Raw genomic sequence first — 20,866 nt, 5'->3', positions numbered from 1 at the left:
CACGATTAAGTATGTCGAGTTCTGTAATCCATTCCTGTCCAATTACGCCAGTCAATCATGATATTCGTTACCATCAAATCGCTGTCACCATCCTATCTATACAGTGCCTTTCCTGCGCTTCAGCTCGATCTTTGCGTCAACAGGAGGGACAACAGTGACGCCGACCCACTGGTGTTTGGGCCTCTCGGCCAGCGGCTTAACGTCATAATTGAGGAACAAGTTGGCAACTACCATCTTCAGCTCGTGGGCGACGAAGAAGCGGCCAGGGCTGCATATCGTTAGTTCTTAGACGATGGCGGCTATATGAGAGAGAGAGAGAGAGAGAGAGAACGACTTACCAAGCGTGTCGTCCGTGGCCGAATGGCAGATGAGCATCACTCGTTGTGACCATCCCAAGGTTCTTCAACCTAAGCCCCTCGTCCAAGTTGCGGTCAGACTGCGGTTTCGCCTCGTACTCCTCCCTCTTCCTGCTCGTCCGGAAGGCGTCGTACTCCCTCGCGTTGGGGTTCAGTTCGTCGTCGTGGTGGAGGCCTTCGAGGTTAACGGTGAGAAACGTGCCTCTTGGCAGATGCCACCCCTCTGGCTCGTTGGTGATGCCCTCCTTGGCAATAACCTTACGCTCCATCAGGGTACAGCTAAAGTTGCTGAGCCTTTGGCTTTCACGGATTGCGCTGTCAAGGCGATACAGCCGCGATAGTCCATTCTTTGTCCAGCTGCCGCCCTCCTCGCGAAGAACGCGTTCTGCCTCTTCCCGGATACCCTCGATATAGCCCTTCGCTGGGTCGGAGCTCAACAAGTCTAGGACAATGCTGTGGCCGGTAATGACGGTCGTGTGGATCGCGGCGAACTGGATCGGCAACAGTCGCTTCGAAATAACGTAGGGGTCAAGTTCGAAGAATTTCTTCTCAGCCTTTGCCATGCGTATATCCCAGGTGATGAAGTCTTCGGGCGCAACCCAGCTCTCGTAGGCCGGATCCCCCGCCTCCTTCTTTGCCATATCGTCGAGTCGTTTCCTAATTACCGGTAGGCTGTGCTTCGAGGCTTTGCGCCAAAGCCACCAATTGGGTAATGCGATCAAGGGTCCGAGGATGGGCAGGATGGTCTGGGGAACCATGTGCAGCGCAAAACAGTTGAGAATGACCTGGTCGACAAACGAAACCATAGCCTTGCAGAACTCCTTGGTGCGGCATACGCCCTCTCCCACGAGCATGCGATTCGTCACGGGCGGCACGATCGTCAGCCAGGCGTCCCAGAGGTTAAGGGTCTTCCAGTCCTCGGTATTCGTGCCAAAGGCCTCGTCGACAGCGACGGAAACCTCTTCTTCAATCGCGGGAATCAGTGTGCTCAGGTGGCGGGCCAGACTCTTGTGGATTACCAAGGTATGCCACACATCATCGGCGTAAACCTTTCCAAGGAAGTTGTAGTCGCTGTAGAGGACATCGTTATGCGCTTCATGGGCGGAAACGACTGAGTCAGGGTACTCGAGGAGCCATTTCGTGAGGGACTGCGGGAGGATGATGTCGGGCGCTCTACTAGCGGCAGCGGGGACTACGAATGCGCGGTTCTGCTTGTTGTACTGCATTGTCGCATACAAAGTCAGTGTCTCTTCTGGCCTGACCAAGTCGCTCGCGCCGGGAATGATAGCATACCTTCTTATAGCCCTCAATGACCCAGTCTCGGTAGCGAAACATGTAGTAGTAGAAGTTCTTGAAGCGTGCGACGGTGCCCTTCCCATAGCCCACAACGGGAATGTTCTCTGGGTATGTGGGCTTCCATGTGTGATCGAGGATGAGCAAACCAACAAAGACGATGAAGAGGGAGCTGAAGACGCGCCCAGGCGTCAGCGACTCGGTGATTTGGGCGTGAAGACTGCCCGCCATGGTGACGTAGTGTACAGCAGAGCTATCGTTCTCTGAGCATCGTCGTCTCTAGCTTGCAGAGAAAAGGGACTGAGATCAACCCAGAGTGTAGGAGTGAGACGGAGATGTGTAGGTGGAATTTCGGACCTTAACAACAGACCGCTCAGGAGTCGACGATTGGTAATGCTGGTTTGGGCTTTAGGTCATGACGCGCTGGCTGCATTGGCGGCTAGGCTAGAGCCTGTCATTTGGACGGGACTTGAGCTGCCGGCGGATACCTACAGCTCTACTTTAATCAGGTAGCTACATTTCTTTTTCAGCTGCCTCCAATAGTCTCTGACAACGAACAACATCCCCTCCAAAGTTCCTAATTATGCCCCTCGCTGGGCACCGTTTGCTCCCCACTAGAGCTCTTGATTGGAACTTTGGGAGCATGTCTGTCGAATCCTGCCTGCTTAAGCGAGGCACGCTGTGACCTGTTTCAGGTACGTGCCGTCTCATCTTTGCTCTGGGTCGCGAGGTAACCTAACACGATGGCACCGGATTCACTTGCAGATCATGTTAGTGCAGGTTCGTGGAGGGGTGAAATAGCATATGCAGGGTATCGCTTCCTCTTGTCTCGAACCTTGCTTGGAAAGGCTAGGTGTATCGGGGTGGTCTCCGCCATCGCACTCGTATTGGCCGTGTTTCTCAAGGGCAAAGAAGCGGAAAAGACATAAGTGTCATCCTTCACACAAACCGAGAGCTGTTGAATATCGAACGAAAACGAGCTTATTTTACTCAATGCCTGTCTCCCGTGCAGCACAGGGGAGTCGTTGGTGAGCTTCTGAAGAATTGAGTTGGAAACTTCCAGCCCTCCATGGATTCTCCTTGAGAGCAGTGAAGGCCTTCCTCATTTCTGCATGTGGCCATCCGTTGTCATCTCAATGAAAGCTTGCCCACCCTTCCGGCTGAGCCGGACGCCCAGCAGACTCGGCCGTAAACGCACTCGACAGCGTCGAACGAGCCTCTGTCAAATGTAACCCAAGTCTTTCCAGCATCAAGCGTGATGTCGGAGCCAGATGGTCCAACTGCGACAGCCACCCCACACAGCCCCGGGGCCCATGATGAGCCCGATCGGTATCCGCCCGGAAACACCTCCGACGCGGTCCAGGTCTCTCCGCCATCCTCGGACCATGCTGATGTATGGAGTGAACCATTGACCACGTTGAAGTCGCCTCCAGTTGCAATGCCGTTTTGCGCGTCTCTGAATCGTACCGAGAACACCCCAGCCGAGGCACCACCCGCAATCGCACTGCTCGAGACATCCCACTCATAACCGTTTGCGCTCTGGAAGATCCTGCCGGGATCAATGCCACCCGATGCAAGATACCAACGACCCGCTGCGGTAGAGATGCAAGTCCCGCTGGCTGCGAATCCGAATTCGCCCTCTAAAGCAGAGGGCATGCCGCTGGGGTCCACGATGGTCCAGGTGTTACCCCCATCGAGCGTCTCAATCAATCGAAACTTGCCATCGACTGGGTCGCTCACGGCAATGCCCCTCTCATCGTCTTCAAAGTCGACGCAGTTGAAAAACGCCGATGCCTCCTCATTGGCGAAACTCTGCGTCCAAGACTCTCCTCCATTCTTCGTGATGTAAATGCGCGAGTCCGCTCCTTCGCCAATAGATAGGATGATTGCCTTTTCGGCCGAGAAGGCCTGCACGTCACGGAACTGCAGGTCGGCGTCTTCGGTCGACAATTCGGGACCAACTGATTGCCACGAAGCACCGCCGTCGGTGGTGCGAAGAACCGTTCCTCCTGTACCAGACACCCAGGCTATTTGGTCCGACACAGGTGACAATCCTCGGAATTGTTGTTGACTGTTGACCGGTAGAATGTCCCATTTTAGAGTCAGGTTCATGTTCCGCCCATGGACACCTCGAGTCACTGCAAGAGGGGACGCGCTCGCGACAAGAGTTGAGATGAGTGCAAGAAGGCGCCTCATCATGGCAGTATAGAGTTGGGATTCATCAGTTTGATAGGGGTAAGAAGAGGGGATCGTTCAAGAGAATTGGGTCTGTACCTAAAGTGCGTATACTTGTCAAGGCGGAGTTCGGGTTGGTTTGTGGTATACCAGCCTCCTCATTTCGGTGATTGCCATCTCAACATCCTTTTTGCAGATCAATGACGACCTTCCAATTTGGGCCACATCGTCTGGCGATGTTTCTTCGTCCGGACCCACTCACCAGTGCCATGGTCCTGGGATCTGTCATCATAGAAACACGATCGCTCGTGTCCTCGATGCACCTATTCCTAGCTTACAATATGTGTCCAAAATACTTGATTTGGGTGGTGCTTTGCAATTCTTTCTCATCGTTTTTTTTCACTCATTGGCCTCGGCTAGATACTCAAGCATCACTGTGCAATCTCCAGAAATGTGTGCGTAGTAAAAAATTCAACCATGGCCTTGTTGATTCTCAACTACCACAGTCACCCCTCAATTGATGGTAGGTATGTACACATGCACCAGATATCATCGAGTACCAAGTCCTTCCTGTTCTGTGAGAACTTTGGGAGGTTCTCGTCTGTCCAGCTTCCCTCACTTGCCTCCTGTAGCGAATTCGCCGTTCGCGATAGCGTCAGTGATCTCTTCGTCAGCGCTGAAGTAGACGTCTAGATCGCTGCGTTTCTCTAACAAGAGGTCAACTACCATGCGGCCAAAAACGATCTCGCCAGCTTCCCCCAAGTGGGTTCTATCGGTGCTAGCCAGGTTATAGTACTGGGCGTTTTCCTCCCCTATGGCGTTGACATAGTCGGTACTCGCAAGGTTGAGATCAAGCCACCTAACGCTGCTGGCCTTTGCCGCTGCGATCGTTTTGCCCCTCCATTCAGCAAGATCTCGAACCACTTCGCCATCTTCGAAGCGACGGCGAGTAAGAGACGTGATGAAGATCTAGGCATGGTATTAGTCGCCAGATTTGGTACACTGCAAATGAAGTGCGAACCCACCGGAGTCGCCCCGGCGTCCTTGAGCTCGGTCGCGATATTAACCAGATTGGCCCTGAACTCATCCAAAGTAAGACTCTTCTGGTCATTGTGGCCAAACTGGATAGTGACAACTGGCTCGTAGTCTGCCATAGTGTCGTTGATACCCTGCAAGAGTGAAGCCCAGCGGCCGTTTGACTTCCACGAGACGGTGGTAGAACCACTTTTGCCCCTGTTCTCGCCCTTTGCGGGGTCTTTGAGGTAAGACAGGAAGCCGTCACCCCAACCTCCATTGACCGCCACGGTGGAATCGCCGATGAGAAAGAAAAACGGCGGCTTCTTGGCCCGAGCCACGGCCGACCCCATGGTCATCGTCGCCGCCAATGCGAGAATTGATGTAAAGACGGTGGATCTCATTACGCGAAGTTTGTAAGCTGGAAAGCTAGTTTGTGATTTTGTTGACGATGCCTGAATGCACTTGGTTCATCAAGCTTGATGACCTCTCGGAATTCTGAGAGTTCTTCGATTTGACTTTCGATATTTATAGCTTTGATAGCCCCCTCATACGTCTCTCGTGAGCATACGACCTCTCATCTTTGAGGACTCCCATGATGGTCACGGACCATATGATGGCTGAGTCCACCAGTTGAGTCTCAACCTTTCGACCGAGACGACATGTCGAGCTGAACTGATGCCATCTCATGTACATTATTGCGCGTAGACGCGGGGCCCCATGGTGAACTTGCCGGCATATTTCGTTTTTCTCGGAGCAAAGGAAACTTTGGCGTCCACGATCAACGCATATCCGGGCAAAACATTCGTGCCAACCCTTTATTGCAGCATTTGTAACAAATTGGAGTTGCCCGCTCTTTGGAAGAGACACCCGCACAATCATTGCCCCGAAGTGGCATACATATATTGAACTACATCCCTGTAGATGCTGTCTTCGGGCTAATGCGGGTCGCTCCGTTCAACCATACCAGGTTCCTGGCCACCTAGTGTGGGTGTTTTCAGGTGAGCCGTAGTGATCGTCGTCTGCGCGTCCAGATCTGCCGGACTGACGGGGCAAGTCTGTCGGATTCCAGGACCAGGTTGGAAAAATAAATTTCACATTCCGGACGAGATGTCCGATACGTGCAGTTTATCCATGACGAGGTTCCTGGCCTGGAAGATTGTCTCCCAACAAAGCCACCCCCATGAACTGATATTCCACATTACAAAGATGAGATTGAGAGTTTTTCGTGGAATACACGACTGTCAATAATCTGAAGTGTGGATATAGTAAAGGTATGGAGCTTTGCTGCTTCGCCCTGCCGGCAAGCGAAAAGGTGAACTACGGAGCATTTGAGGGATTCATCCGTTCCTGGCTAGTCAGATTCACTCAAGCCAGGAAAGTATTCACTACAATGATCTTCTCATCTGGAGAAGACATAGGAGTAGGTAGGTCGAGGTAACATACGTTCTTAGGCCACTATTCCACATGAGGACATGAACAATGGAGTAGGCCCAAGGCAGATACGAAGCGATGAAGACATATTTTAACTGAAACCACATCTAATTAAACGAATCTGCCGTAAAGAGGTTTCACGAATAAGGATGAAAGAAAGATCAGGTTCGATCATCAAAGCATGGCGTCCTCGTGGCAGTAGGCTAGGACCAAGTCTAAAGTTACACCCGTGCTCCAACTGTCAGCGTGTAAGCGCGCAGGAATGAAAATTTCAGGATCGGCGTAACGCCTGTCCACTGCATTCTGATGGGTTTCACCAATACGCTAAACTTCTGAAAACGTGACTGTCATCCATCGGATTCCCACCTGGGCTCTTGGCGTGGAGATAGCTATACCTTAATCAGACTCAAACCCCTGCGTTAAGAAGCGTGCCCACATCTCAACATGCGGACTGCTCCGTCAAACCCGCACGAGGGGCATCAAAGGGATATCGAGCGGAGAAGTCTTAAGAATTGCCAGGGAAACATATTGAGTCTTGAGGTAATAGCCAGTAGTCCAGCTTGATTATTGTCTTCACCTTTTGCTTTCGCTCTTGATCATACACTCTTCAGTGTCGTCGCTTTTTATACCAGCCTGCCTGCATCTTACTCGCTCATTTGAGAACCGACTTGAGCCAATCTTCCTCTACCTTAGCAACATGAAGTTCGCGAATATCTTGGCAGTTGCCGGTGCAGCTGGTGCCTACACCGTCACCATCGTTGACAAATTCATGTACAAGAATATCGATCCTGTGGTTATACCCGGCCAGTATGCTAGCCACATGCACACATTTTTCGGTTCTGATGCTGTGACATTGAACACAACCACCTCCAAAGAGTTGCAAGCGGGCTGTGCCACAGCGGTCAACCCCAACGACTACTCGTCTTACTGTAAGTCAAGCTCTGTCAAAGAGATAATCTCTATCAAGATAGGAAAGTCTGCTTGTTAATCCGAAATTAGGGGTCCCTACCCTTTTTTACAAAAACGAAACCGCCACTGCCCCAGTTCCCATCAGTCGATTCAGTGCCTACTACGTTGCAATCGAAAAGGCAGAAGTCGCCATTCCACAAGACTACAAGGCTGTCGTCGGCAACGCCTCCGCAAAGTCCGAAGCTGATACCGAGCCTCTAGCGGGCATCCAATGGTTCTGCGAGGGTGGCCCCAGCGCAGGGAAGGACGTCAATGGTTTTCCGTCCAAGACCTGCAACACCCATCTGCAGACGATCCTCCTGTTCCACGACTGTGTCAACCAAGAGACACTCGAATCCACATACTCTGGAACCCAACACTGGACCGCCACCAGCAAGCCTGCCAACCGCTGCCCTCTTGATATGAAGAGGATGCCCCAACTGCGCTTCAGCATCCGCTATGATCTTCGCAAGGCTTTGCCTGACGGCTGGGAGGGAACCGCCCCTCTGGAACTGGCTTGCGGCCCCGCCTATTGCACCCACGGCGACTTCATCAATGGATGGCTTCCTGAAGCTGCCGAGAACATGTTACTTGCAAATTCAAAGAGGGATTTTGCCGGTGTAGATGGTCCTGCAGGCAAATACAGTGCTGGATCTGTCTGCGGTGCTCAGAACGCCACGGACGCTGATCCGGAGAACGGCACTTCCGACTATCTGACCAGCAAGCAGATTCTCCAGAGGCTTATAGACCAGAAGGCTTGATCAAGTGGATTTTGTTGTATTTGTTCGGCTTGGTCAAGTTTTGTTGTGTACGCTTGATAGCCGACTTTTCCTCATCAAACCTACGGTCGTCCAAGACGACGAGAGGGAAGGTGGTTTTTGCCTCTAAATCTGCGAAGACCCCTTACATCTAACCAAAGTCGTCTTATAGACTATTAGATTGATTCCTGGGCCTCGTAAACTGATAGTGGCCTTAGTTGTGTATCCTTTTTCACTGCTCTTGTATTACTACTACAACATTACTTACCTCACTTAAATCAATAATAATTGGGCCCATCCCCATTCCATGCCCGAACACAGCTTTTGCGAAGATGCTGCATAATGTATCACCTATGCAAACCTATGATTGAACTCAAAACGCAGATCCTTATGCGAACTGTAGCGGTCAAGTGTCTTGGAATTGGAAGGCCGGATTTGACTTGGGTGCGTTGAGTGAAGGGGTGGTCTTATATCCACTGTGTTTGTTGTGTACAGCCATTCAGTACATAGTTTGTAGATCAGTTATCTGGTACAGTATGGCTCACCAAGCTTTACAGCGTTAGGCACCCGATAGACCACGACCTACGTCCTAGGGTGCTGGACCTATGCGGCGGCTTCACCACAATCAACCGAAAAATGCGTAAACGAACCTTGTCATCGGAAGGAAAAGGCACGATTTCATTCCGAGAGTCTCTACCTCAAGTGTTTATGCAAGTTTGCCCTACACGGTTTAGTGAGGACAGTACTTGATTTCTGGGAGAATCATAAATTACATGGAATAGTTTGTCTACCTCAATCGGCCGAGTCGCTTCACTTGAAACCCTACGGGTGTCACTCATTCGGAAACTCTCACCTTAAGCCCGATAAACTGAGCCTATTCGAGGTCAAGTGTCTAGATTGAGTAATAATTACCCGGGAAGAGAGACAGCGGTCAACGGTGGAGAGCGGCGGAGAACGGTCGCCAGGGTCGATCCCTCCAAGCAAGGGCTGCTGAGCTGCTAAACCCTGCTGCGCATTAGTTGTCTTTTCCTTTCTTGTCTTTTTTTTTTCTTATCTCTAAATGAGCAAACCCACACTTGATCAGAGTTACCTTCAATTATTCTCATGTCTATGGGAATCTTCGCCTTGAGAAATATTCAAAGGATTGTTTCTCAAAAAGGTGAGCATAAGTTGAGCAGGGGGCCATGGGGTCGGGCCCTGATCAGATGCGCTGTTGATCTATGGTATCGGGTATCGTCCTTGTTTTAGCTAGGTACGTCGTTACGACAGCACTGATGAGCGAGGTATTAGCCATCTTCGGCCTTAGTGCTAGATTGGCGACGTACTAAAGTGCTCAACTGTTAATCCAAAGCAGAGAAAGATATTTCCCAGTAACCAGATGGGGCCAAAAGGGCGCAACACGTGCATGTGGAGCCAAGTATTTTCTTGCTGGCATAGAACTCGAAAATGGATTTTGAGTCAAACATATCTTCTTTCATTAACAGTGCCTCAACTTTGTCTACTCACCACCACTGCAATAGAGGAGACTGGCCTTCTTCAACAGCTCCGTTAACAAAAGCCCAGCCAACTCGAGGCAAAGAAGTGGTGCATTGAATATTCGCCTTTACGTGCAATTGACAGGACCTGCACGGAAGATGTCGCAAACGGCTGTAAAAACATCGTCCATACAGTTGAGAAACATTCACGGCACTATAGCATCTTCACCATCTACAGACTTTCACGACGACGAAGAGAGATCAAGGTCAAGAGAGAGATCCTGCTATGTTGAACGTGATGCCGCAAGTCTCAACGAATTGACCTTTCCTGAGGGCGGCTGGCAGGCGTGGCTGGTGGTCTTTGGATCATTTTGTGCAATGCTTTCGGTTTTCGGCCTCATCAACTCGGCTGCCGTCTTTGAGTCATACTTCTCTGAAAACCAACTCGCTGATCATTCTTCATCCGAAATTGGATGGATATTCAGCCTGTACCTTTTTATTGTCTTCTTTATTGGCATTCAAGTTGGTCCCCTATTTGACCAGTATGGTCCCCGCGGCCTCGTTGTCGCTGGTGGCCTTTGCATGTCTGCAAGCCTTCTCTTATTGAGCTTATGCAAAGGTTTGCCCCTTCTCACGGCTAAACTCGTCATTTTTCCTAACGGGTGTCATACAGAGTACTATCAAATCCTTCTGGCGTACTCGATTCTAGGTGGCTTGGGTGGTGCTCTGCTAAACTCACCCTCTTATGGCGCTATTGCTCACTTCTTTGACTCGCGCCGAGGCTTTGCCACGGGCATAGCAGCCACAGCTGGTTCGATAGGTGGAATAGTGTATCCCATCTTGCTTCAGAACCTGTTTCCGACTCTGGGGTTTGGTCCGACAGCACGGGTTCTTGGCTTCATTCTCCTAGGACTCACAGTACCCGCAACTCTCTTTATTCGTTCTCGGCTGCCAAAGAAGGAAGGACCCGGATCCATCTGGCCTGACTTCACCGTCTTCAAAAATCTCAAGTTTACCCTATCGGCAGTCGGGATCTTCTTCATGGAATGGGGTCTCTTCGTTCCCATAACCTACATTATCTCCTATGCCGCGACTCTGCCCGGCAGCAACGTTCATTCGTATACAATTCTCTCCATCCTCAACGCAACATCAGCAGTGGGGAGGTTTTTGCCGGGCTTAGCTGCAGACAAGTACGGAAGATTTAACGTCATTCTCATCACCATCGCCCTGTGCTTCATCACAGTTCTCGGTCTTTGGCTGCCCTCGGGCAACTCTCAACCAATGCTCTTAGCTTTTGTGGCTATATTCGGTTTCGCAAGCGGAAGTAACCTGGGCCTGGTCCCGGTCTGTCTAGGCCAATTATGTGACGCGAGGGAATATGGGCGGTATTTGTCTACGGCGATGATGATGGCCAGCTTCGGCACTCTGAGCAGTTTGCCAATTGCTGGTGCCATCCTCGAGGCAAAGGAAGGAGGTCAAAATTGGAAGGGCCTGATCTTGTTTTCCGGTGTCTCTTACTTTCTTGCTTTCATTTGCTACGCCGCGGTCAGGGTGTTTGCCGTGGGGTGGAAAATCTCAGCAAGGTTTTAAGAGAGCAGTCAACATTAATGGCAATATCCTGAAGTTCAAACAAGAGCTGTATTTCTGAGACTGCATGACATTGCTACTTCCTATACCATAGACATTTCTCCAATAAGCTCAATTGTCTACTTCTCAGCTTTAGTATGTGCAGCTATTCCTATCGGTCTTTACTCCTATTGTCCCGGGTTTGGTAGGATCTGATCACTGCCAGTGATCTGTCTCCATGTATTCTCTACGCAAGATGGGTCAGTGATCCATGTTGTGCTTGAGGTACATGATCATGGCAAATTCGGGCCGAAGCGCCGCGGAAAAGCCGCTGTCAGGGCTGTCAGGGCTGTCAAGTCTGCTTATCGAGTACAAGACCCCCAGAAGCTGGACCCCATCGTGGCTCTTGTCTCAGTTCAACATGTAGTTACTACATTACTATCGCTAGTGAGTTCTCACTGAGTCATAATATAGCAGAAAAGGTTTAATGGCTCTACGGTGTAACGCGCGGGGAAGGTCCATTTAGCCGACTCTAAGCTTGACTAAGTGCAGCATATCTGAGCGGTGACAGGATTATGAGGAAGGCAAATTTCGCCTTATTTTCTTGGGCGAGCTGGTAGTGCTACTGCCCTGGTACTTTCTTGATGCGCCGATTATCATGTCAGCCGCAAATCTCGGCGAAATGACTCAACATCAAGCAGTATCTACTCAACGTCCGACTCAATGTTTCTCATAGACCCCGTGCTGAAGACTTGGAGAGTGATCTGTGAGGACAAGGAAGCAGGGCTTTTCTGCTGTGGAGGCACCATGGCATCTGGCTTGCGGGTGTTGTCGCCTAATCGAGCTAGTCCACTTAGTGAGTGAACGATCTCTTCCCAGAAGAAGACGAAACTGAATGACGATAAGCTACTGAGTGACTCGATTCGGACACTCCTGGTCCGTGATTCTTGGCATGGCTCCATCCAGATCATATACGCAGCTGAACGCTCAACGTCCTAGAGCATGTGGAGGAATCTGCTGCTAACTGTGGTCAATGTTAGATGTCGGTGCATCTGTATGGCTCTCCAAGCTACTGCCAACGAATTCCTGAGTCAGGCAAAGCGTGGCCATCGCTTTTCATCGTGTGAGGGATCCTTTGATTGGGTCAAATTCATAGCTGGTATAAGCTCTGAATGCATCGACGATGGGCTGCTCTGTGCCTTTCTGTTCATCTACCTACGGCTAGTCTAGTGGTCTGTGGTTCTGCAGTGCAAATGCCATTAGAAAGAAAAAGGGCGATAATATCCTGCCACCACCTACCGCTATTCTACTACTAAGTGTAGCTACGGCCGCCACATAACTACTAATCTCGGGTATATATATAAACTAAGCTCTACGTAATTAGTATTTAAATAAATTAAGCTAATTAGAGGCTATTAATTAACTTATAATTAATTAAATTATTTTAGTAAAAAGTACGGTAATTAATAAATTAGCTTAATTAATTATTAATTACTTCATATAGCTTATAGCCCATAATTCGGTAACTTCTTTTATTTTAACTTTATACTCTACTTTAGCCTTATACTTATTAATAAGTTTATTTATCTCGCTTTTTATTATAAAATTAATATTATAAGAGCAATCTTTATTAACTAGATTTTATAGTATATTTAATTACGTAAGATTATTAGTTAATTAGGATTACGATTTTATAAGCATTAGCAACCGAGGAGCCCCTATAAAATTAATTATATTACCATTAATTACGTTAATTACCTCGTTAGTAATAGCCTACTAATACCCCTACTATATCTTTATACTAAGCTCGTATATATTAAAATTATATATAATCTCGAAGCTTTATTAAGTAGAAGTAGCTTTACTTAGTACTAGAGGTACTATTAATAATAGTAGTACTAGTACGGGTATTACTTCTGCGCGTTTAGTAACTTTTTCGTATTTAAATATAAAGGGCTCTTATTTAGAAAAGGTATTTAAATCGACTACTAGTTTTTTTAATTTAAGCGTCGTAGTACCTATTATAATTATTATAATACCCGTTATAGAGCCTTATAAGCAACCCTTACTTTAGATTTATAAGGGATTAAGTAAGGGGGTAAAAGTATTATTATTAATAATAAGCTCTAAGTATTACTAGAACTAGTATAAATAAATCTCTTTTAATAATATCGGGGTACTATTCTTAATATACTACTAAAGGATATAGTAATAAAGTAGCCTATAAATAGTTTAAATTAAATAGGGTGCGCACTCTTTTATTAGGCTTTTTATATAAACCTAAATTTAGTTATTTACTTAGTATATAGAGTTTTTATAAGAGGTACTTAAGGGTATTATAATATATATACGTATATACTTTTTTTTAAAATAATATTATAATAGTACTTAATACCTTAGCTTAGTAACGGGTTTAGTAAGCGCTAATTATAGCTACTTAACTTACTTAAAAAATAACTAATTTATTAAATACGGCTTTAAAGTTACCCGTATAGTAATAGATTCGTATTTTAATATTTATATATAAGGATTTAATAATTAACATAGTTAGGTAACCGAAGTACTTAATTTAGTTAACCTAAATAAGTACGATTTTTTTATATTATAGCTTAAGCTAGGTATTAATAACGTAATTAACTACTATTATAGGGTATTTAGTAATTTTAAATTTAAATAATTAGTTATAGTATATAGTTATTAATTTATTATAGAGGAGATTATTTTAATTTATAAAGAATTATTAAAAGCGAGGGTTATATATAATTACGCTAGTCTTATCCTTTATAACTAGGCTAAAGTAGCGCCGGGTCTTAGTTAGTACGTTAAAGTTAACGTATTAGTAATAGAGTACGTATAGTACTACTTTAAATTAGGTATTATTATTAAGGGCGTTAAGTAGAGTAATTTTACGATTTATATACGTAACTTATAAAAAGGGAATATTATAAGCCCGGAGTAATACTAATAGCTAGTTAATAGCCTAATAGTAGTTAGCTTCTTTCTTATTAAATAAAAAATAGCTCGTAATTTAGAAAGTATAACTATTATTCGTAGCTCTATAAATATTAAATAGCGGTATATTAAATTAATTAGTTTTATATATAGAATTTATTAATAGAATATCTAGATATTATTAAAGTAGGAAAATCGTAATAGTAAGTATAATAAATAAGCTCGTAATATAGCCCGTATTATTACGTTAAAAGCGGTATTAATATTTTATAAAATTACGTAATTAGTTAAATAATTATTTAATAGGGGATCTACTACCTAATTCGTTATAGTAATAAGTAGCTAGTATATTAAATATATTATAAGTAACGATATTATTATAATTACTACTTTCTAATTAGAAGCTCGAAAAAATTTAAATAGGTCGAATACTCTTATTTTATTAGTTAACGATTTAGCCCTTTTTACTATATAGTAGTACGTAGTAATAACGCGTAAAAGTATTAATATAACTAAATAAGTAGTTATAGTAGTTATAAAAGTTATTAATAATAGGACAGAAGAGCTAGTTACTACTTAAAAGGCTAATAGCGATTTATTAATAGTAGTTTATAAACGAGGTTAAGGATTTATAATACTTATTTAGGTAGGTTAATTTTATAAGGCGTTACTATTTTTAATTACAACGTGGGCTATAAATATAGTAATAAGTAATAGTAGTTAGCGCCCTAGTAAAGGGTTTATATTAAATAATTTAAACCGTAAAGCTAGTTTTATAAGTAGCTTTATTAAGTACTACTCTAGCCTTAAATAGGCTAGAGAAGTACTAGCTATAAAATAGGTAGTTATACTCTACGTAACCGTATTTATTATAATTAATAGTATATTAGTAGACAAAGGGATCGTTAATTTTGTAATTATTCTCTTTTTATAGTATATTAATATTAGGAATAGTTTTAATTAGCGATAGCGGTAGTGGTAGCGATAGTAAGGTCGACGAAGTAGTAGTAGGTAGGTAGGTAGGTAGGTAGGTAGGTAAGTGGGTAGGTAAGTGGGTGGGTATGGGCAGCTGGGCTCCGTGGTCGGAGGTAGGGGCGGTCGTAGCCACAATTGGGGGCAGGATATCGGCAGGTGCTGGCAGGATATTATTGCCCAAGAAAAACCCTGCCGCTCACGGCCTGCTGTGGCGGCCTTATCCATATCTGCAGGATGGGAGGCAGGAGCATCATTTCGACTTTTATCTGCCCAGTCATAGCTGATCAGGAATTCTCCAACGTCATGAGCGATTTATTTAGACTTATTTCCTCACCTGTTCATGAGACGTGGTCGGATCTCGGCACAGGCACAGCCTCACCTAGCGTGCAATGAACACCGGCCGGAAACTCACACTTCTGACGGGGCAAGGCCCGACCTCCCGACAACGATCGCCATCATGAGTCTTCTTCGAGAACAACGGGGTCTAGTTGCATCCAAATGTGGCTATCAAAGAAAGCATCGCTACTCCTAATGGCCCGAAGTCAGAATATAGCCGTAACTGCCAGCGTCCCCAGATAGCCGCGGTGGGTAATAAGCCGTGGGGAGGCATTGGGAGGCGTGGGGCGGCAGAGGTTGCGACTGGTTGGACTTTCCCATCAACTCAATTTACAGTAAAAGTCATCTTGAGAAAAGAGTAAAGCTTCAGACGACAGAACGATGGGGGTTTTGTGTGAAACTGGAGATTCCTGCCCCCCACCGCATACCCGACCCCAGCATGAGAATAACGCCACGGCTGCTCCCGGTTGTGTGTAAGCCCGGCGAGTTTTGTCCTCTCGGGATATCCGGTCAGGTTCGGCCTCTCCCTGCAAAGAACGCGTGAGTATTATGACATGACGGATTGGCTCAACATAGTCAATGTCGGAGATATGAAACGACCCGACATGACAAGGCCCTCGGATTCCTTTCTGGGCGAAATGGCATATCAAGGCTAGTGAAATATGCAGTACAGAAAAACGTATGCGGAAACACATGGAGCGACCAGTTGATTCCTCATTGTAATGACTATGCTCATCTGAGTGGGCTCAGCCACGTCCCATTGGCCATGTTCATGGCATATGAAGCGTTTTCGGAGGTGCCCATTCGAACTAGAAACGTTGACGCTATGCTGCTGTAGGCAACTCCAGAATGCTTGATATCACCCAGACTTCAGACGAGAAGCTCTGGCACACAGTAAGTACGCTAGGAGCAGCATAAGCTATTCTTCATGTAAGGTAGCCAATGCAAGATAAGGTGGCTATGGATGGGGACCGTGGACTTTTGCCTGCCGGCCACTTGCACCTAGAACTTTAATGAGGCGAACCAGTACCCCGCGGGACTGACAGTTCCCCGCGCGACCTTGGCGAAGTCGTGAGGCACTGAGTTTTTGTTTGCGTCAGCTCGCCCAATTGGGGTTTGCAATAAACTTTCTACGCCCAGTCATATGTGGTTGGGGATTGCTGGTTGGAGAGGCTAGCACCCAGGCCGTCGGATAGGGCTGAGGACAATACGACCAAGTACGAAAGCGGGCAGAACAGGGCCAAGCCCGTTCTAGCTGGCATGGGCTTAGTCTGGAATCAGGCCACGATGGTAGTTGGTTGTGGCAAACGATGCAATCGAAAGAGTTTAACATTACCGAAGATTTACCAAGCTTCGCTAGTTTCGACTCCAGGAGACTACGAGCAAGGGTTTAGCCTGCTTTCAAACCACGAATTGGGTCGTAAGTAGAGTTCGCGCACCTGCACCCGAGTCAACGCATGCATATGTTCCTCGACACCTGAGTTGTGACCCTAGCGGGAGGTCTAATCTTGTCCAACATTCATTCGGATAACATCACGGCAAGTCAAAGTCAGGCCATTTGTGCACCGTTTGAGTTCCTAGCCCTGGTGAAGTAATCCGGCTGGCAGCGCTGATACCATTTCCCATGGCGATCATCGATGCAGGTTGCGATGGCGATGATAACAATGAACAAATCTGTCGTCAGTCACTCGCCTCAGTCACTAGTTCGGACATCATTCCGGACCAGAAAGCTGTCCAACGCAGCGGGGGGGAACAACGCCCAGACCCGGGAGTACATATAAGTGATGATTTATACCAGAGTGAGAAAGAGAAAGAGGCGACGAAAAGAAGCAGGCCGCCGCAAAATAAAACACGAGTGGGTGATCATCTTGTGAATTCAGCAAGCTACTCTACTATAAGATGAACAGATATCAACCTAGTGAAGCGAAGCTCTTGATTGTATGACCTCAAGGTTTGAGAGGGAAATCCGAAGTTGATCCACAAGTCTCTCTCAGACCTGCGGGTAATGCTCACCATCTGGAATAGTCAAGGAAGCCTTCTTCGGATAAACGAATCTTCTGAAACAGATCATCACAACTCTTTCTCCAATGGAACTCCGTGGCTGTCGCACTGAGCTTTTAGATAGGAACACGAAGTGAACGATGCGGCGGGTGGGGCCGACTCCAAAGAGGGGGAACGGAGGCCTTGACCTCCAGACATGTGTCTCTCTCGATATGCACCCAAGCTACTACTATCCAAGGAATAGGAACGGGCCTAGAAACAATGGGGACCTGAGCTGAAAGGTAGGGAGGGGAGGGGGGTCAAGCCATCAAAGTTCGGCTAGAAGTCCAGCAGAATCCATTCCACGAGGCGTCTGGATGATTGCGAGACTCAAGCATTGCCTGTTCAAGGTTTAGTAGCGTCCTCAAGAGACATGATATTTGTTACATGTAGGCCAAGAACCATGGCCGGCTAGATCTTTCAGGACTCATTGGACAGGGATCGGGCTACCAGCCTACCTTACCTTGGATGGTCCTCGCGGGACGATCTCCTGCATCTCGACTCGGAAATCACGGCCCGGGGTCTATCAGTGCTTTGAACTACGCACAGCTGTGATGAACATGAAGCGGGGATGGTTTACATATTCCAAGACCCCCACAACACACCTTGACCCCGACGATATAAGCTCTCTTGTGTCTGTTTCCTCTGCCATCCCATCCATCATATTCCATTCCAAGCTATTTCATGCGATGTCTTCGCCGACTTCAGTAAACACCACGGACGTTGGCGGGAGAGTATACAAACGTCGACCTGGCGCTTGCGAGACTTGCAAAGTACGAAAGCGAAAATGTGGGTTGGGATGCTCAAACAAATCTTCACAATGACAACCTGACAATTTTTAGGCGATGGTGGCAGGCCGAGCTGTGATAAGTGCCTCGTAAGTGTACTGGTGCCTCGATAGTACCACTGGATTCTCATGATCTGCAGTCATCCGCCTCCTTCTGCTTCTATGTCACACCGAAGAAGAGAGGAAGATCCAGCCAAAACAGTAGGGAGATCCAAAAAGACTGCGTTGATTGCCATACAGCAACTAAGCACAACCTCTCAGGCTTGAACGCAACAACCAGACAGAGTGCTTCATTCGAAGACTTCAGCTATGCGTCACAGCAGTCCACATCACCCCCATCACCAACAGACCACTTACGCTACTTTGGGCCATCATCAACTCAGTCGTCACTCTCTGGAGTGAACAGACTCTTGGATCTTGGGCAATTCCCGACCGCTATGACAACTGAATCCCTCGAAGAACACTGGGGACCGTTGTCAAGTGGTCTATTGAACTCGCCTGAAGCTCTAGGAACACAAAGCACGGAGATCATCGCCAGTCCAGTCTCTTCGGCATTGGAGTATTGTTGGAGCACACAGCTTTTGTCCAATGGACATAGCGTTTCTGGTCCACAGGATTTTGACGGTCTGGTAACAGCCGGCTGGAATCTTTCAAATCTGCAGACAGCCAACGACGAGAGCACTGTCGACCATCCTGTTCGTGGTATGACTACGTTTCATGATTTTAGAACACCTGAGCTTAGCTGACAAGATGATGAGTAACATCTGCGTACTCAACAACCGATATGGTGAAGCTCCTCATAGGACGGGATCGGAGTTCTTGCAATTCTAAACAGTTCGGACAGAACCTCATGGATCTTGTAGACGAATCTACCACCTGCTGTTACAGCCCGAAGCTTCCGGAGAACACTTATCAAAGAGTTCAGCCCAGCCTTGAAACACTAGTTGAGTTTCTTCATGGTACACTGCTATCAGTTCCAAGAGCAGTCTAGATAGATATGGAGATAGGGGCTAACTTTGACCCTTAGCTTTCACCGCATCTGAACCATATCTGTGAGTCATTCGAAATTATAGCATACGATTCTGACAGATCGATTGTTCTCTAACAATCTCTCGTAGTGGGTCGAGATACATAGGAGAGACTGAGATTTCACGACTCTTCGAAGATGTGGTTATGAAGGGGATGTCGGACCATGTCAATAGTTCGATCGTGTACGCGGCCCTTTCTATCGGTTGTTTGACCTCGATGAGGCGATCCGGAGTGTCACAAGAGACAGAATCGCACATGAGATGCTTATATAGCAACGCAATGGTGCACATCGAGAAAATACACATGTGCCCTTCAACAGCTCTGAGCTTCAAGGTACCTCTACACACCGCACTACTTGAGTACAGCGAGCCATTCTGACTGAACTATTTAGGCGCTTATTACACTTGTAAGTATAGGAGTCGATTTGAAAGTCTTCTAAACACTAGTATGTGAAATTCTCATTTATAGCTGACACCATTCGCAAAGCTTGTTGCCTCAGCCTTGTGGAAACCAGCGGACACGGATTGGTTGCTAGGAGTTGCAGTCTCCTGCGCCCAATCCCTTAAACTAAACAATCTAGCATGCTTGAAGACAGTTTGTCAAACGACCGAAGAGGTCGAATCATTAAAGCACGCGTTCTGGCTGCTGTACACTATCGAAAAGCCGTATCGATTGCGAAACGGACAAGCTTCGGTAAGCCTGCCGACTCTATGCATTAGCCATATCAGTCATACACTAACCTATATACTCTTGCCTAGGCTTTGAATGATGCCTACATCGACCACGAGCCGATGTCTTCCGGGATCGAAGCCAGAAAGCCGTTGATGCAAACCTTTGGGGTTCATTACCGTCTAGCTCAATGTTGTGCCAGGATAGCAAGCGACTTTGACAGTCAGGAAGCTCTTTCACAGTCTATGGTCTTCACATCAGAGAATCTAGACAACTGGTTGGAACAGCTTCAACAGTTGAAAGTTGACGTCTTCACGACACGGCATCAGCCCGCATCAGCCATGACGTGGGATCCGAGAATCGCCTCACCGAATAGTCCGTGTATGACACCTTCAGAGGGGGATATCTCAGCAAGCCTACTCTACTTCGAGCTAGTGTTGTGCGTCTGTGGACGTTTTTCAGCTAGTTCTTTGGGTGACTCAAGCACTGATAAGATTGAACAAAGGGTTCTTGAGTCTGCTATTGATATCTTGAAATTACTCGTCGAGGTCGATCCCACCAAGGCGGGTACAGATCAGTATGTCTCCGTCGCTTTGTCTTCTTCGCTCTTAGCACTAACCTAACACTCTTCCAGGAATTTGGTGCGCATTGCCGTCAGTTCGTTCTGCCTCGTTGCGACTTTCATCTCAAGGGCGAATGAGCGGGCCACGATCTTCAGATATCTGGTTTCAACGCTCGGTTTCTTCGCTCGGATGACAATCAATTCACCACTCATGACTCTGGGGAAATTCAGCTCCGTGGTGGACTCAGTGCAAAAGGTACTCAAGAATGATGGTTGAAAAGCTATTAACTAAGGTAGTTTCTGATTTACAATTTCAATACCCTTCAATAGATTAAGCTTCAGGTTATCTGGCGAGTTTGCCTTGGTATGGTATGTCTTTTTATGCCCTTTCTCGTCTTTCTGATGGGCAGGTGTTGAAATTCCGATGGCCTTCAGTCACCTAGTTGTAATAAAGATTTATGGACGATTGATTTTTACATGCTTTCATTTGAATAGCA

General features: G+C 46.9%; 6 protein-coding genes across 6 annotated transcripts; 4 read left to right on the top strand and 2 right to left on the bottom strand.

Moving 5' to 3' along the window:
- Nucleotides 1-96: 96 nt before the first annotated feature.
- Nucleotides 97-1,880, bottom strand: CTAM01_10751 (cytochrome P450; the record flags this gene model as incomplete). Its single annotated transcript, XM_060526765.1, has 3 exons — nucleotides 97-268; nucleotides 339-1,576; nucleotides 1,650-1,880. The coding sequence occupies 3 exons, from the start codon at nucleotides 1,878-1,880 to the stop codon at nucleotides 97-99; spliced, it is 1,641 nt and encodes a 546-aa protein (XP_060378553.1).
- An 897-nt stretch (nucleotides 1,881-2,777) lies between these two features.
- CTAM01_10750 (oxidoreductase) lies at nucleotides 2,778-5,242 on the bottom strand (the record flags this gene model as incomplete). The annotated part of the gene is made up of 4 exons (XM_060526764.1): nucleotides 2,778-3,787; nucleotides 4,087-4,106; nucleotides 4,444-4,793; nucleotides 4,850-5,242. 4 exons carry the CDS (start codon nucleotides 5,240-5,242, stop codon nucleotides 2,778-2,780), a joined length of 1,773 nt encoding a protein of 590 aa, XP_060378552.1.
- A 1,727-nt stretch (nucleotides 5,243-6,969) lies between these two features.
- CTAM01_10749 (uncharacterized protein) lies at nucleotides 6,970-7,981 on the top strand (the record flags this gene model as incomplete). The annotated part of the gene is made up of 2 exons (XM_060526763.1): nucleotides 6,970-7,201; nucleotides 7,272-7,981. 2 exons carry the CDS (start codon nucleotides 6,970-6,972, stop codon nucleotides 7,979-7,981), a joined length of 942 nt encoding a protein of 313 aa, XP_060378551.1.
- A 1,631-nt stretch (nucleotides 7,982-9,612) lies between these two features.
- CTAM01_10748 (riboflavin transporter MCH5) lies at nucleotides 9,613-11,043 on the top strand (the record flags this gene model as incomplete). The annotated part of the gene is made up of 1 exon (XM_060526762.1): nucleotides 9,613-11,043. The coding sequence occupies one exon, from the start codon at nucleotides 9,613-9,615 to the stop codon at nucleotides 11,041-11,043; it is 1,431 nt and encodes a 476-aa protein (XP_060378550.1).
- A 978-nt stretch (nucleotides 11,044-12,021) lies between these two features.
- On the top strand, nucleotides 12,022-12,249 carry CTAM01_10747 (uncharacterized protein; the record flags this gene model as incomplete). The annotated part of the gene is made up of 1 exon (XM_060526761.1): nucleotides 12,022-12,249. One exon carries the CDS (start codon nucleotides 12,022-12,024, stop codon nucleotides 12,247-12,249), a length of 228 nt encoding a protein of 75 aa, XP_060378549.1.
- Nucleotides 12,250-18,546: 6,297 nt separating this feature from the next.
- On the top strand, nucleotides 18,547-20,646 carry CTAM01_10746 (uncharacterized protein; the record flags this gene model as incomplete). Its single annotated transcript, XM_060526760.1, has 6 exons — nucleotides 18,547-18,811; nucleotides 19,137-19,161; nucleotides 19,228-19,279; nucleotides 19,530-19,544; nucleotides 19,897-20,384; nucleotides 20,442-20,646. The coding sequence occupies 6 exons, from the start codon at nucleotides 18,547-18,549 to the stop codon at nucleotides 20,644-20,646; spliced, it is 1,050 nt and encodes a 349-aa protein (XP_060378548.1).
- Between the last annotated feature and the right edge of the window lie 220 nt (nucleotides 20,647-20,866).

The sequence above is a fragment of the Colletotrichum tamarilloi genome (genome assembly GCF_030869305.1).
Source record: "Colletotrichum tamarilloi strain Tom-12 chromosome Unknown Scaffold_52.1, whole genome shotgun sequence".
NCBI lineage: Eukaryota > Fungi > Ascomycota > Sordariomycetes > Glomerellales > Glomerellaceae > Colletotrichum > Colletotrichum tamarilloi.
Note: the sequence above shows the minus strand (reverse complement) of the source record. Positions and strands in the feature narration are given on the sequence as shown.